Source organism: Prosopis cineraria, unplaced genomic scaffold (assembly GCF_029017545.1).
Source record: "Prosopis cineraria cultivar Desert tree isolate PC_DT_omini unplaced genomic scaffold, ASM2901754v1 PC2, whole genome shotgun sequence".
In the NCBI taxonomy this organism is placed as follows: Eukaryota; Viridiplantae; Streptophyta; class Magnoliopsida; order Fabales; family Fabaceae; genus Prosopis; species Prosopis cineraria.
In genome coordinates this window covers 4179687-4192948 of record NW_026555333.1, presented here as the reverse complement: position 1 = coordinate 4192948, position 13262 = coordinate 4179687, and the positions used below count along the sequence as shown (strand labels likewise).

At 34.6% G+C, this 13262-nt stretch overlaps 1 protein-coding gene across 1 annotated transcript; it reads right to left on the bottom strand.

Annotated features, from left to right (window-relative positions):
* Nucleotides 1-2247: 2247 nt before the first annotated feature.
* LOC129301838 (protein PHOSPHATE-INDUCED 1-like) lies at nt 2248-3459 on the bottom strand. Its single transcript, XM_054940444.1, has one exon. The coding sequence runs from the start codon at nt 3362-3364 to the stop codon at nt 2411-2413; it is 954 nt and encodes a 317-aa protein (XP_054796419.1). The 5' UTR covers nt 3365-3459; the 3' UTR covers nt 2248-2410.
* Nucleotides 3460-13262: the final 9803 nt, after the last annotated feature.

Below are 13262 nucleotides of genomic sequence, written 5' to 3'. Positions count from 1 at the left end.
AAGTATTTTTTTATGAAATAAGCTAAAATAAAAGGACCCATAATGTTTGGATAAACACTTTTTACATTGCACCATTTAGATGTTTTTTTTTTCCTGTTTATAGCATGTAGGTAACAAATGCCCTTCGAGGAATGAATGAGACAAGGATGTGGATAAAATGACATAATCACATTCGACATGATATTAAAAATGAGAATATTATTCTGTTTACATCTTTGATCAAATAAAACAAAAGTTTTAATGACAATTAATAAAAGGAAAACAGTACTCCTAACACTTAAAGTAAAAATAAGGTTTAATAAATATGTATTCAAAATTCAAACTTTAATATTATTTTTATTAAAAAATATAAAATTTTAACTAAATTACATTTTTTAATAAAGTAATTAATTGTCTTTCAAATAACATTATCTTTTCACATTTATATTCATGTATTAAAATTTTTACTTTAAAATAAATATAAAGTGATTTATTTATTAGATGTACTTTTGATAAAAGCTCATTAATTACATTTCAAAGTATTAAAAATATCTTATATTTTTAAATATTTAAACCTAAAAAATGTCAAATATTTTTAAGTAAAGGGAGTATACCCTAAAGAAAATTTGTATTTTACCTTCATAGTAAATAATAGCAGTGCAGTAAATTTTACATATATCAGTCATAAAAAATTATCCACTATTCGCATGCAAGCAGGAAAGAGGTTAAGAATTAAATTTCATCGTTTTAATTTAATAAAAAATAATGAAAACTTATTTTCATGTCTCTCCGTTTCCCTCATGTACTAATTACTGCCAAACAGGGGTTTTGTCTTGCGAACTGCGCATCTAGCTATGAATATAAACCACTCCAAACAAAAACGAATAATTCTTAAAAGAGCATGAATTTAACTAACACTTGTATTCTACTATAATTTAAAATGTTTGTATATAACAATCTTAAAATCCCAGAGACTATTGAAAGATAGCATGTTACACAAGTAGCATTCTACATCCCAATATATAACAATTTTGGTTTTGGGAGTAATTTTATTCATGAGCTGACGCGGCGGAATGGGCCGGAGCTGTCAATTAAGATTTAAGAGAGTCACGTAGTCTCTCCCTCAGCGGTTCGTGTCTGTTTGATACATTATTGCAAACTGTAGGCATTCGGAGCAGCAAGGTTTGGAAATGGCCAAACGGCGATAGGGTCCGAGAAAGGTATAACGGCACGATAGCATGCAAAGCAAGGCACGGCAAAAGGAACGAGGTGGCCGCAGCCGCACCACACTTTCAAGGCGTCCCCTTTTTATCTATTCAATTCGTACTGATCTGTTTTGGCGCCATTTCGAGTTTGCCGGAACTTCACGGAGAGGGCACGGCCAGCTAAGGATAACAGAGTCACAGACCCCTTAACAAGCACAACAGGACAATGGTGATGCCACACTCGGACAAATTCGATTGATCCTATTAACAAGCCCATGCCCTACCAAGATTACCAACATTCCTGGCTAGTCCTGCTGCACATCTTAGTTCTTTTGCGTTGTTTGAGATTACGTATTTTCTGTCGTTGCCAAATCTAATCGTAATTATTGTTAATAATTCTTATTGTTTGTTTGTAGTGTACAACATGAAAACAAATACTAGTTTTTATTATCATCATGTCAAGTTGCACGGTAAATTAAAACAATCAATTCATGTCCAATTATGGTTAGCAAGTTGGCATTGAGGGCCCATGATTAGCATTCATAGGGAGTTGTTAACGGACAACGGGAGCTGATCAAAAGAAAACGAAGCAGGCGTTTCGTACAGAGAACATCGCAAATTTGAACTATTAGATTGGATTTAATAATTTAAACTTGACAGTTTTTAAAAAATACATTAATCCGGGTATCATTGAAATATGATCCATGCGGTTCATGTTTGCAATAAATGCGTAGAAGGTAACCAAGTTCAAAACACTAAACCAATGAGCTGGTTCTATTGACCTCCAGAATGCCGAATTCTACATACAGAGCATTAATCCAGTTCGATGATTTCATTCTTTTTTTTTTTTTGGTACTTAGCGATCGCAAGAGTTTCCTATTCGTAAATGCAGATATCGGTTAGCCTGGTCAGTGAATCTTATCCCTAGTTCTCATCTCCAGTGATGTAAAAATATCTCCTCTTTCACGAATCTTTAGGCATGGGCGTTCAGTTAAACTCAGCGAAACATTAGCGAAAGACAGGAATGAGGAGTTTTCCAGGGGAACACTGGTGAGAAGAATGATTTAAAGCAAACATAAGTAAATTTGCTTTTATGTCATGAATAACAGGGACAACCAAAAAGAAATAAACAAATGAATGAATACATCCTACACATTATGCTTATACAACCTACGAATTCCGTGTTTCTAACCACGTAGCTATAACAGGCTAATCCGTATCTATCTTCACACGAGCGTGGAGCAAGTGGAAGTAGAAGGATCAAACAGAGCAGGAAGGAGATACTTCCTGCCATTAGCACCATGAGCATTGTAGCTTGAACCAGTAGAAGGGTCCACCAATAAGTTCCCGGCATATCCAGGGTAAGCTCCTTTCCCATAAACGCCGGGACAGGCGGAAGCAGCTTCGAGAGGTGCCTCTGCGGGACCCTGGAAGAAGCCATTTCCGAAGGGGTTGGTGGCGGTGCCCGCCAAAAGGCTAGCCAGGTTGATCACCATTCCGTCAAGGCCTACATCATTGTTGGGAGCGACCAATGGCGGACTCTGGGGACCATATATGGGCTGGTGGAAAGGCCAAGCGCACTGACCAGGGCACTGAGTCTCCGAGTTACCAACCCAGATGTAAGCGAACTTGTAGTTCTTGCCCTTCGCGTGTCCCACAGAGGAGGATCCGTGAGTCCCACATCGGCTCATGCAGAAACCTTCCACTGCGACATCAGCAGATGTCAAAACGACATTAATGGCGTTTCTCTGATCGCCTTTCGAGGCCAATTCCACCAGCTGTTTGCTTGTGAGAGATTTTCCCAACGAGTAGTTCTCGTCCAGAATCTGCCTGCCCAGAGAGAGGGAAAGAGCAGAAACCTTCTGGTTGGTGAGATGGTAGTATTTCTCGGTCGTCTTCCACCAAGAGGCGACGGAGGGTTGGGAGGTTTGAGCAGGTGAAGATGACAAGGAGGTAACGAAGTCGGAGATTATGGCCTTTTGGGAAGGCTTGAATTGGCCATACCATATGAGATTGATAGATATTTTGCCAGAGAGGAGAGGACCGTTGTGGTAATGGAGGAGCTGGGAGTACTGATCTTGAGCCAGCTCGCTCAGCCTCCTGGAGGCGAGAGAGAGCTGAAACACCGAGATCAAAAGAAAGATTTTAAGAATGCATTGAGAAGGGACGAGAGCACCCATTTTTTTTTTTTTAATAACTTCCTCTCTTAGGGCTTGGGAGATGCAGGAAGAGGAAAATGAGAGAGCTGGAAAGTTGGCTTGTGTGGATAGAGATGAGAGGGAAGAGCGGTATATATAGGTGCCAGCACGAGCGTGGTTTAGAATGGGGAAATTTCGCAAATACAAATTAATGGGAGTAAAATTGTGGGTCAAAAAATTGTATGGTGGTTTAGAACGCAGTTAAGGAAGATGCTGAGAAGGAGACAGCGGTGAGCCAGTGAGAGTGGCTAGTGGGCTAGTGGCATTTACGAGCCAGGACTTGCCAGGCAAGAAAAGTTGAGGAGGGACCCAAAACGGTACTATTAAGCGCGTTTCTTTATTCGAACGTCTCGTGGCGAGACCAGCAAGTTCAAGTTGTGAGTGGAGGGGTGAATTGCACGCTCGATTCAAGTGGAGCGTGAGGGTCAAAGCATTATATAAAACGCGCGGAGTGGTTCCGGGCAGGCATTTTAAAAAAAGAAGTGTGAGCTACAAAGCCGACGCATAAGGAAAAAGAGCAACCTTTGTGGAAATGAGTGTGTCGTTTTTTCCTCGTGGTCGCTACCGAACAAAAAGCATTCCAGCTTATGTCCAGTTCGGATATTTGAAAGCAGCCATTCTCAATAATGCCCTTCGCACGGACCACCGCATCCAAGGCCGCAGGAGCATTAGCATACAATGAACGAATAGGAATACAATAAATTTGAATCTATGAATTTATTTTTATTTTTATGTTTTTTTAGCGCATATAATATATACAGCATTCTAGATTTTAAATGCTTTGAATTGAAACCGAGAAGGCAGAAGGGGGAAGCGTAGGGGAGACGTTGAAATGACAGCCTGGATGGTCTGTATTTTATTGGGAACAGGGAGTGGATCCAGCTGGCAGACACCTGGTGGGAGCTCCGAAGAGAATCCGAGGAAGCACGTGACATGACGCGCCCCCTCCCGCTATACCACTCCCCAGGCACGTGATATCAATTCACGTCTCCGCTCGCTCAACGTCACTTTAGACTTGCCTTTTACTCTCCGTTTAAAAATATAAATTTTTTTTAAAAAAATTAAATACTTAAAAATATAAAATATTTTTAATTTTTTAAAATATAATCATTATTTTTAAAAATGTCTCTATTAATAATAACATTATATTTATTATAAAATATTTAATAAAAATAAATATAAAAAAATAAAATTACTTTAAAAGTAAATAACTACTTTATTATATGTGAGATTTAATTAAAAATAATTTATATTTTTTAATAAAAAAATATTTAAAAAAATTGGAGTGATGGATATAATATTATTACTCTCTCTTATTTTATTTATAAATTATTTTTAATATATTTTATTAAAATTTAAAAAAATTTAAATTTATTAATTTTATTTTAAAATTTAATAAATTTTTATTTTTATCCTTAATAAATATTTTTAGATTTTATTATTAATATTTTTATTTAATATATTTAATAAGAGCAAAAATATAAAGAGTAATATTAAAAATTGACAGGTGCCTATAAATAGAATTAAATATTTATTTTCTCTCTCTACCCTATAAATAAAATCAGAGTAAAATTTATTATAAATGATCATAAAAATTAAAATTAGAATGAAGGATTAAGACAAGTATAATTGATTATTATAATTTTAATATAAGACCTGTTAGTAGTACCTTAAAATTAACATGGAGCACTTTATAAATTGCAAAAAAATTATTTTAAAAATAAAATTATGCAGTTTTTATCCACGCATATAAAAACAAAAGCACAGCATTGAATTTAATTAAATCAATATAGTTTTAAAGAAGTATTTATTTTTAATAATTAATTATTGAATATAATTTTAAATATTTACTTTTAACAAATTATTATATTTTATTTTTTTCCATTGGTTTAAAAAATTCTTTAGTATCAGCTTATCTTTTTATAATTTTTTAAACATTATGTGGAATGAACTATATATAGTGACAATCTATCCATAGCCACTTGCAATGCAAACATCATACAAAAAGAACTGAACACTTTTGATCCATAGAATTCCATATCCATATTGCTTTCTTCTTCATCTTAAAAGTTGTGTTTGTTTTTTAAAATGAATAATAATAATAGTAATAATAATAATAATAATAATAAATTACTTGTCTCTAGCCACACGGTGCCGTGGCATAAGAATTTTTAAAAAGCACAAAAAAAAAAAACGGCTGTTCCTAATTCCCATAGCATAAATCCGGCCCTAAATTACTTGATGGGTCACAGACATGAGATGCATTGCACCTGTCAAATTAATTAAAAGCTGATGACATATCCATAACCTAAGATCACGAGAATATTATGTTAATCACTATCCAAGGGGTAAGTTGGATTCACGAGGACAGGGGATATTAAAATAAGACGAGTGAGGTGTAATGAATTGATTAAGGGAGGACATAGAATAAAAAGAACAAGAGAAAGCGTGGCCGGCGTCCGCATACAATGGCCAAAAATCCCTGTATTAGTAAACAAACAAGACAAGTACAGCGACTCTCTCGGTGCCTTCGCCTCTGGACTTAAACTGCCTGGTTCCCAAGCCCCAGACAGTGTCACGCACACACAAGGAATACTATAATACGCGCCACTTCCACAAGGCCCCACGAATCTTACCTTACAAATATGTTTCTTCAAACTTCTCACACCTCATCTTTAATTCAGAATCAAATTAATTAACTCCAGACTTGTATACGATACGAGTATTAGGGATCCTGGGGCTTTGATTGAAACACACGATCCACACACACACAAATCTGCGCGTCTTCTCAGGAATCAGGAAGAGCCTGCTGGCTGCTCCTCTCCATTCGTCATAATCTAGAAGGGGCAAATTATCTAATCTCTAGCCATGAATGTTTAGTCACAAAAATGAATATTATTTATTTTTATTTGAGGGGAAATATTATGTGGCGCCTGCCCATGTTTTGAAGCTCCTTGATTTGAAGGTTGCCACTATGTATGTGTGAGGACGAGAACCTTCGTAGAAGAACATGGCGAGCGTTGGAGTCAATGATCCACCCGTCCTCACGCAACGCGTTACCCAATTATATAATAAACTTGTTTGCTACAGCTGCAAATAGCTAGAATCGAACCCAAAAAGGCGACTTTGGCCATGGGAGTTATTTGATTAATTATGCCCACCCTACATCAATCTGTCAACTATTAGCATGTGTTTGAAAACCCCACCTGAAGACAAAAATTTATCTCCTTTTTTTTTTTAGTGGGAGAATATAGCGCTAAAAGGTTATGGCGTTATGCAGTTGAATTATCGGTTACTGAAATTTGTCATTTATTTTGAATTTTGTAAATTTAAAAAAATCGTGACAAAAAGTTATCGAATTTTATATCTCGCATTTGTGCCATTTAATTTGTTTTCGAATGAAATCTTCCATTGGTCATATTTGCAGCGGATTCGTGATATATTCGTGGCGGAGATTCCCTTTTTTTTTCTTCTGTTTGTTGGTCAGAGTTCAATATAGCAGCTGGTTATTTTGCCGCACAATAATTAAATTAATAAACAAAAGAATGCATTACATGGACGATTGCATGTAATAAGTAGGACTTTTAATGAGCTGGTTTATTTTAATAACTTCGAATAAGATAGGGTATTGAATAAGCACAGCTTTGGTCAAAAAAAAAAAAAAAAAAGCACAGCAAGCGAAGATTTGGTGATTCCAGCAAGGAGTAGAGGTAGTAGGAGGGGATAACGCAGCATGTCTAAAGGCAATATAAGATAATATAATTAAGCAGATTGAATGTAACTAAACTTGCAGACATGGTCAGTCCATAATTGGGATTATTAAGAACAAAGGCCGTGTTGCTTCAATGTTGCGTCCTTGTCCCACATCCCCTAATCACACACAAACTTCACTCCTTACGGGTTACACAATCATGCTAATTTAATAGCAGCTGTATTACAAGTAACATGGAATAAATCTAATTCAAAATACGCGAGCGCGCGCGCGCGCGTTTTTTTGACATTTTACTGATGCAAATGCAATAATATGAGCGTAAGTTCGTGGTGTCTGTGTGTGTTGCATGAAACAGCAACAGCACGGTGGGACGGGGTCTTTAAGGGCCCTTCTAATAAGGAAAAAGAAGGGTGGCCTTAATCAGATGACCATACCAAGGAATGGAAGGTCTTGTGGGGGGTGGGTATGGTTGTACCATGGCCCATATTCTTTCCATATCTCGGTCCTACCTGCGTGTATATCATCAATGAGCAAACACCTCCTATTATTCTCTACCCTATTATAACACAGTTAGACCCCACAAAGTTTTAATTGTAAGTCCTGAAATTGTTCTTTCTGTGGGCACTACCGGCCACTCATCACGCTAATTAATAAAGGAGTACAGCTGAAGATGGACGTGCATCATGTATGAGTCTATTTTCTCTCTCTTTCTGGATATGCGAATTAAGTAAGTATATAGGGAGAGGGTCTCTTTATTTTTTTTCCCTCTCTTTCCTTTCAATTCTCCCATCTTCACCATTTAAATTATTTTATTAAATAATTTTTTTAAATAATAAAATTAATGAATGGTAAGATGGGAGAAGTGAAAAAAAATAGAGAAAAAAAAATGGAGAGATTCTATCACAAGTATCTATGTCATGTTTGAAACTCAACATACTACCTCCTGGCAATCTGATAGAGCTGGTGATTCTCACAAGATTTGGATGTCATTTCCTAAGATCTGTGGTTAACAATCTAGGAAGGAAAGTGATGTGGAGAAGGCTAAACATCAGTGTACAAGAAATTTATTCCAACGGTTTTATCTGTAGGATTAAAATGGTAAAGGGCAAGTCAGGTTAGGTGAAGCTAAAGGTATAGGTAGTGCTGGTAGGGGAATGACCGCTTTTCAGCTCCTTAAATCTATCCATTCGTGCAGAAGGAAGGGTGTCGCGTATTTTTGGAAAATTATGATCAAATGAGGAGAGTTTTGGCCTTTTGAATACCAGATTAGGGTTTGAAGAGATCACTGTTTTTCATCATTTTTTTCCCTACTTTACTACAAAGGTGTTTAGTTTGGATTCATTTTGATTGATCCGATATCTTCTCAATCATATCAGGATAAATCTTGTCTTAATTTAAAAATAATCGAGACGGGACTTTATGAGACGGGACAGGAAAGAGTTCAGGACGGGATGGGATAAGGGATTACCATCAGGATATCCCGTCTTGTTCCGTCCTGAATATTATATATATATATATAATTTTTATTTTAAATATGTTAATTATATTAATATAATTTATACTTATATTAATTATATCAATTATAATTTTAATACTTGCAATTCTTATTTAAAACTAAAGTTTTTTTATAATATTATAATTATATTAATGACATTAATTAAACATGATAATATCTTTTTTTATAATATATTAATTATATTAATATAATTTATTCTTATATTTATCTATTTAATAACTTTTAGTTATAAAGTATTTTTTATTTTATTTTTAGAAAAGTAATTAGCTCAGTACATCTTCCTTAAAGTAGAAGAACAATGATTTGATATTGTGCTTGACTTGCCTGTTGTTGCTACTCTTATAACCTAAAGATCACTTGTATTTGCTATTATAATGTATAATTGTAATTAATGTAATTCAATAATTGACTTTAAATTGTTGTGTTTTATGTACTTGTATTGTTTTGATTTTAAACGTAGTAAATTATATGATTTAAAATTTTAATGAATGTTATTATTCAAATCTTTCTTCAATATTATTCAATTTATTGGGATAACGGGATGTTTCGATCTTGTTCCAATCTTGTCTCGACTCCTAAAAGGATGAGATGAAATATGGGATTAAAATTCAGTCTTGATTTTTTTTTGGAGCAGGACATGGGACAAGAGTGTCCTATCCTGTGAACAACCGTACTTTACGATGTATTGGTGAGAGATTTCTGTTTATGCTGCTGCTCACAGGCTACATTTATGTTGTTTCATGTACTCTGAAATTGTCATTTGATTGTAGTTTCGGTTCTTTATTTTGCTTGTAATCCAACTTGATTATTCAACAATAGTAATTACAGTTCTATTCGTAGTTTATTTTATGATTTTTGCTTCTTTCAAGTTCATTAAAATAGAGGGTTCCATCACACTGTTTATATGATATAGCCAGATCGAAGCAAGCAAGCGCCCATCTTCGGCGAAGCATTTTAGCCCTGTCTTTCCCACTCCCTTCCGGATTGGGTCAAAATTAGGGTGAAAGCAAGCGAAGCCAATTCCGATGACAATCCAAAGTTCTGCTTGGCTCACAATATTTTATACATATCTTAGTCTTTATTTGTGTGTGTGTGACAATGATCTCGTTAATATATCTCATATAATAAGTTAATTTTATGGTCTTATGTGCATAACGTGATTGGCACTTAGGGCATATATAAATCCAATGGTGGAATTTCTCACTTTAAACTAGAGAGATTTTCATGTCACCTCTTTGACTACAGTAATTCTTTTTTAGGAGCACGGACCATTAATATAGTGGGATTGTAAGAGAGCTGAAAAGTATTTGAAATCATTTTAAAGGTGTTTGATGCGTTGGTGCATGGCATCTTGGATGTACTTTTTACTACTTTGCCTCCCTTCTCCTCCATATATAGTTCCGTTAAAATTTCTCCCAAGGCTCATTCTCCTTGCTACCACATTACTAATTCTGTATTCTGTCATTATTTGTGATTGGCTTGTCCATTTGAACTCTATCGGGTTGAACCTTATAAGGATGATCACTTGATTTGGAATAGCTTTAATTTGTGGGCACAATTGTATTTTCAATGTTATAAATTTGCACTAATCAATTACCAAATTAATTGCCAATCTACTATGATTAATATCATGTAATTATTTAGAGTTTGGAATCCTATTTATGCTGACTGGATCGAAGATAATTCATTGTTAAGACTAGATGTTAATTTTATTTATGCAAGAAAGGGGTTAATTTTCACTCTTGAACTTCATTTTGTCCCATCTCGAGGTCTAAGAGTCGCCACCTTCTATTTCTTTTTACAACAAGAGTCACTCCCTTCCAAATTTTGAGAATGAATTATTTAAATGATAATAAATAAAAATAAAAGGCATATAAAAATTTAAAAGTGGATAGAGAAATTTAAAAATAACATGATGGGGAGAGTGAAAAAATGCATAGTAAAAATGAGGAAAAAGGGTATTAAAATTGAAAGGTAGAACTATTATGATCATCCTTGTGCTTATTTGAGAGTTCATCAAATATTTACGACCTTTTGATATTCCAAATAGCTCATCCAAGGGCTCTAATTTTGTGCAAGGAACTACCATCATCATTCAAGAGCTTCTCATAGCCTAAAACATTCAGTAAACCCATTAAATAGCAGGTTGTGTATAATTAATTTTATGAGTCCTCTAAATTTATCCAACTAAAATGTAAATTATGAAAATATGGTAAAATGAATTAAAGTGATAAAATAAAATATTGAGAGATGAAATTAGTTATCAGAAGTTTCCTATAAGTTCTTAGTTATAAAGCCTAGTATACTTTCAAGGTTTACAGAAAACACAATTAAAGTATAAAAATAATATATTTTAAAGGATGTTTTAGTGAATAGTTCAAAATTTAAATTAAATTAATTTAAATTAAACTCATGAGATTAATGAAGAACTAAAAATTAGCAAATGAGGATTTTTTATTTTTCAAAATTATTTTTAAAAATTACTATTTTGCCCTAAAGTTCTAGAAATTACAAAATTGGCTCGGATAATCTAAAATACTTCTAATATACACAAAATACCCATAAAAAGTGTTAAAATTTAGAAAAAATAATATGGATATAACCAAATGACAATTTTCGATACACCACACACCCTACAAAGTTAGTTTTTTGAAGAGAGAGTAGCAACTTCATAATAAAGTGATATCAAAGTCACATTCACATTTAGGTTCGCACTGTCGGTGGGTCCTCTAATAGGCCACCTGTAATGTGAGTGTCACGGATTGGCTATGTAGGCTATTATATCTCACATCGAAAGGACTTCAAGGGGTCCCAACCAATATAAATGTAACTTGAAAATTTTGAGCCTCATGGTCGAACAAGGAAGAAATGAAAAAGAAAAATAAGTGCCAAATGTTTATCCTACCAACATTGCCCTATCTGGATGTCATTGAAAGGCCATAATGAAATTAAGAGGAGAAAGAGAGAGTGAATTTGCAAGGGTGCATGCTAGGGAGTGGAAAGAAAATGAAAGAAGAATTGGAGACTAGTAATCCATGAATCATGTTTAACGAGTTTGTTAAGCCGAGTGGCTAACCATGATAGGGCGTTAGGTAGGCATCCCAAATTCCATATGAACCAAAAACAAACATGAGCCGTAAAGGTAGGTATTTTTCTGTTTTGAGGGACCTCAATCAGAGCTATGTTGAAATCATGTGATGGAGTTGAAAACAGTAATTAATTCCAATGATATTGTTTGGCAAGGTACGGTAGAAGGAGAGCCACGACGGAGTTTGATGCATGTGAATTGAATTATTATATGTTTGACGCAGGAAGAGGGGGGCAAGGTTTGATGAATTATGATCATATGTAGGACGGTGTGTGTTGAAATTTTTGGCAACAATATATGTCAAGCCTAACCATTACTCCATAAGGATACCTCATACAAGTAATCCTTATTATCTTGTAATTTGTTGCCGGCCTTGGGGATGAGAAGATAACTATAACTTATAAGGACCCCCCTCTTTCTCTGCTTATATCAGTATTATTAAAAAGACAGGCCAAGAGAGAGTGCAAATTGATATGTGACGGGTAGTCCGTGAACTGGGAGAGACAGCCCTTCACATGGGGGGCGCCCCCTTCTCAGTTGGACGTTGCAAGAAATATGAGATGCATTCTCTTCTCCTTACAGATACTATTTGGCGTTATAAAAATAACAAATAAAGACGCACACATCGCAGGCAAAAATAAGCTGAACAATTTCGACATATGGAAGTGGATTCCATAATCTATTGGCTTCAATTTTTTCGTTGCTGCATTCCCGGCATGGCGGCGAGTGTTGAATTAAAGAAAAGGAGCCCACAATGATGTTCTTTTCCTTACGTGGCAACTGACTCTCAGCTCCCCTTCCTCCTCATGTCCACCTCACTTTCAGACATGCACGAATTACACAAAGGCTCTTTCACAATCTCATCAGCCGGAGTCAAAATAGAAGGGATTCATTTTGTTAGTTAGGTTTCAACATTGCTTTTGCTTGAAAGGATGATTTTGATTTGGGCATTTTGCTTCATTCAATATTATCAAAACATATTCATTTTAAATGGCATCACAATCATATAATTTTTTTTTTTACATAATCATCTGGCATTTAGTACTCAACTAAGTTTAAGTATTGTCAACTCCGGCTAAGAATAATTCACCTCCACGCTATTGTAAGATCTCGTTCTTTTGATACTAGAACAAAAATATCTTAACCAGCAATACCCAGATTGAGTGAAAATGACGAAAAAATTATATCCCAAGAGCTATTTTCAATTGAGCTTAAAAGTACTCAAATGGTATGATAACACTAGGTATCAATAATCAATAATTATATAGAAAAAGAATAACAAATATCTTTATTAAACTTTGTGCTTCTAACATAAAATATATTTTAGTTTAAATTTTAGGAGTCTGCATAATAAATGAGAATTTTTTGTCTTATATTATTACATTGTTTGTCTTATTATTGAAAACCGAGATCTTTGAGTTTTCAAAAAAAAAAAAGTGAAATATAATTTTCTCGACAAAGAGTATTTTTAACCTACGATACAGATTTGTAAGTTTTATTTGGAAAAAAATATTTGGCAATTAGTTTTTTTTTTTTTTAATTTTTGGGATACCAAGGCCCTTTA

What these genes read in the sequence shown, in the direction of transcription:
- LOC129301838 (XM_054940444.1), bottom strand. Translation starts at nt 3,364, where the DNA reads ATGGGTGCTCTCGTCCCTTCTCAATGCATTCTTAAAATCTTTCTTTTG.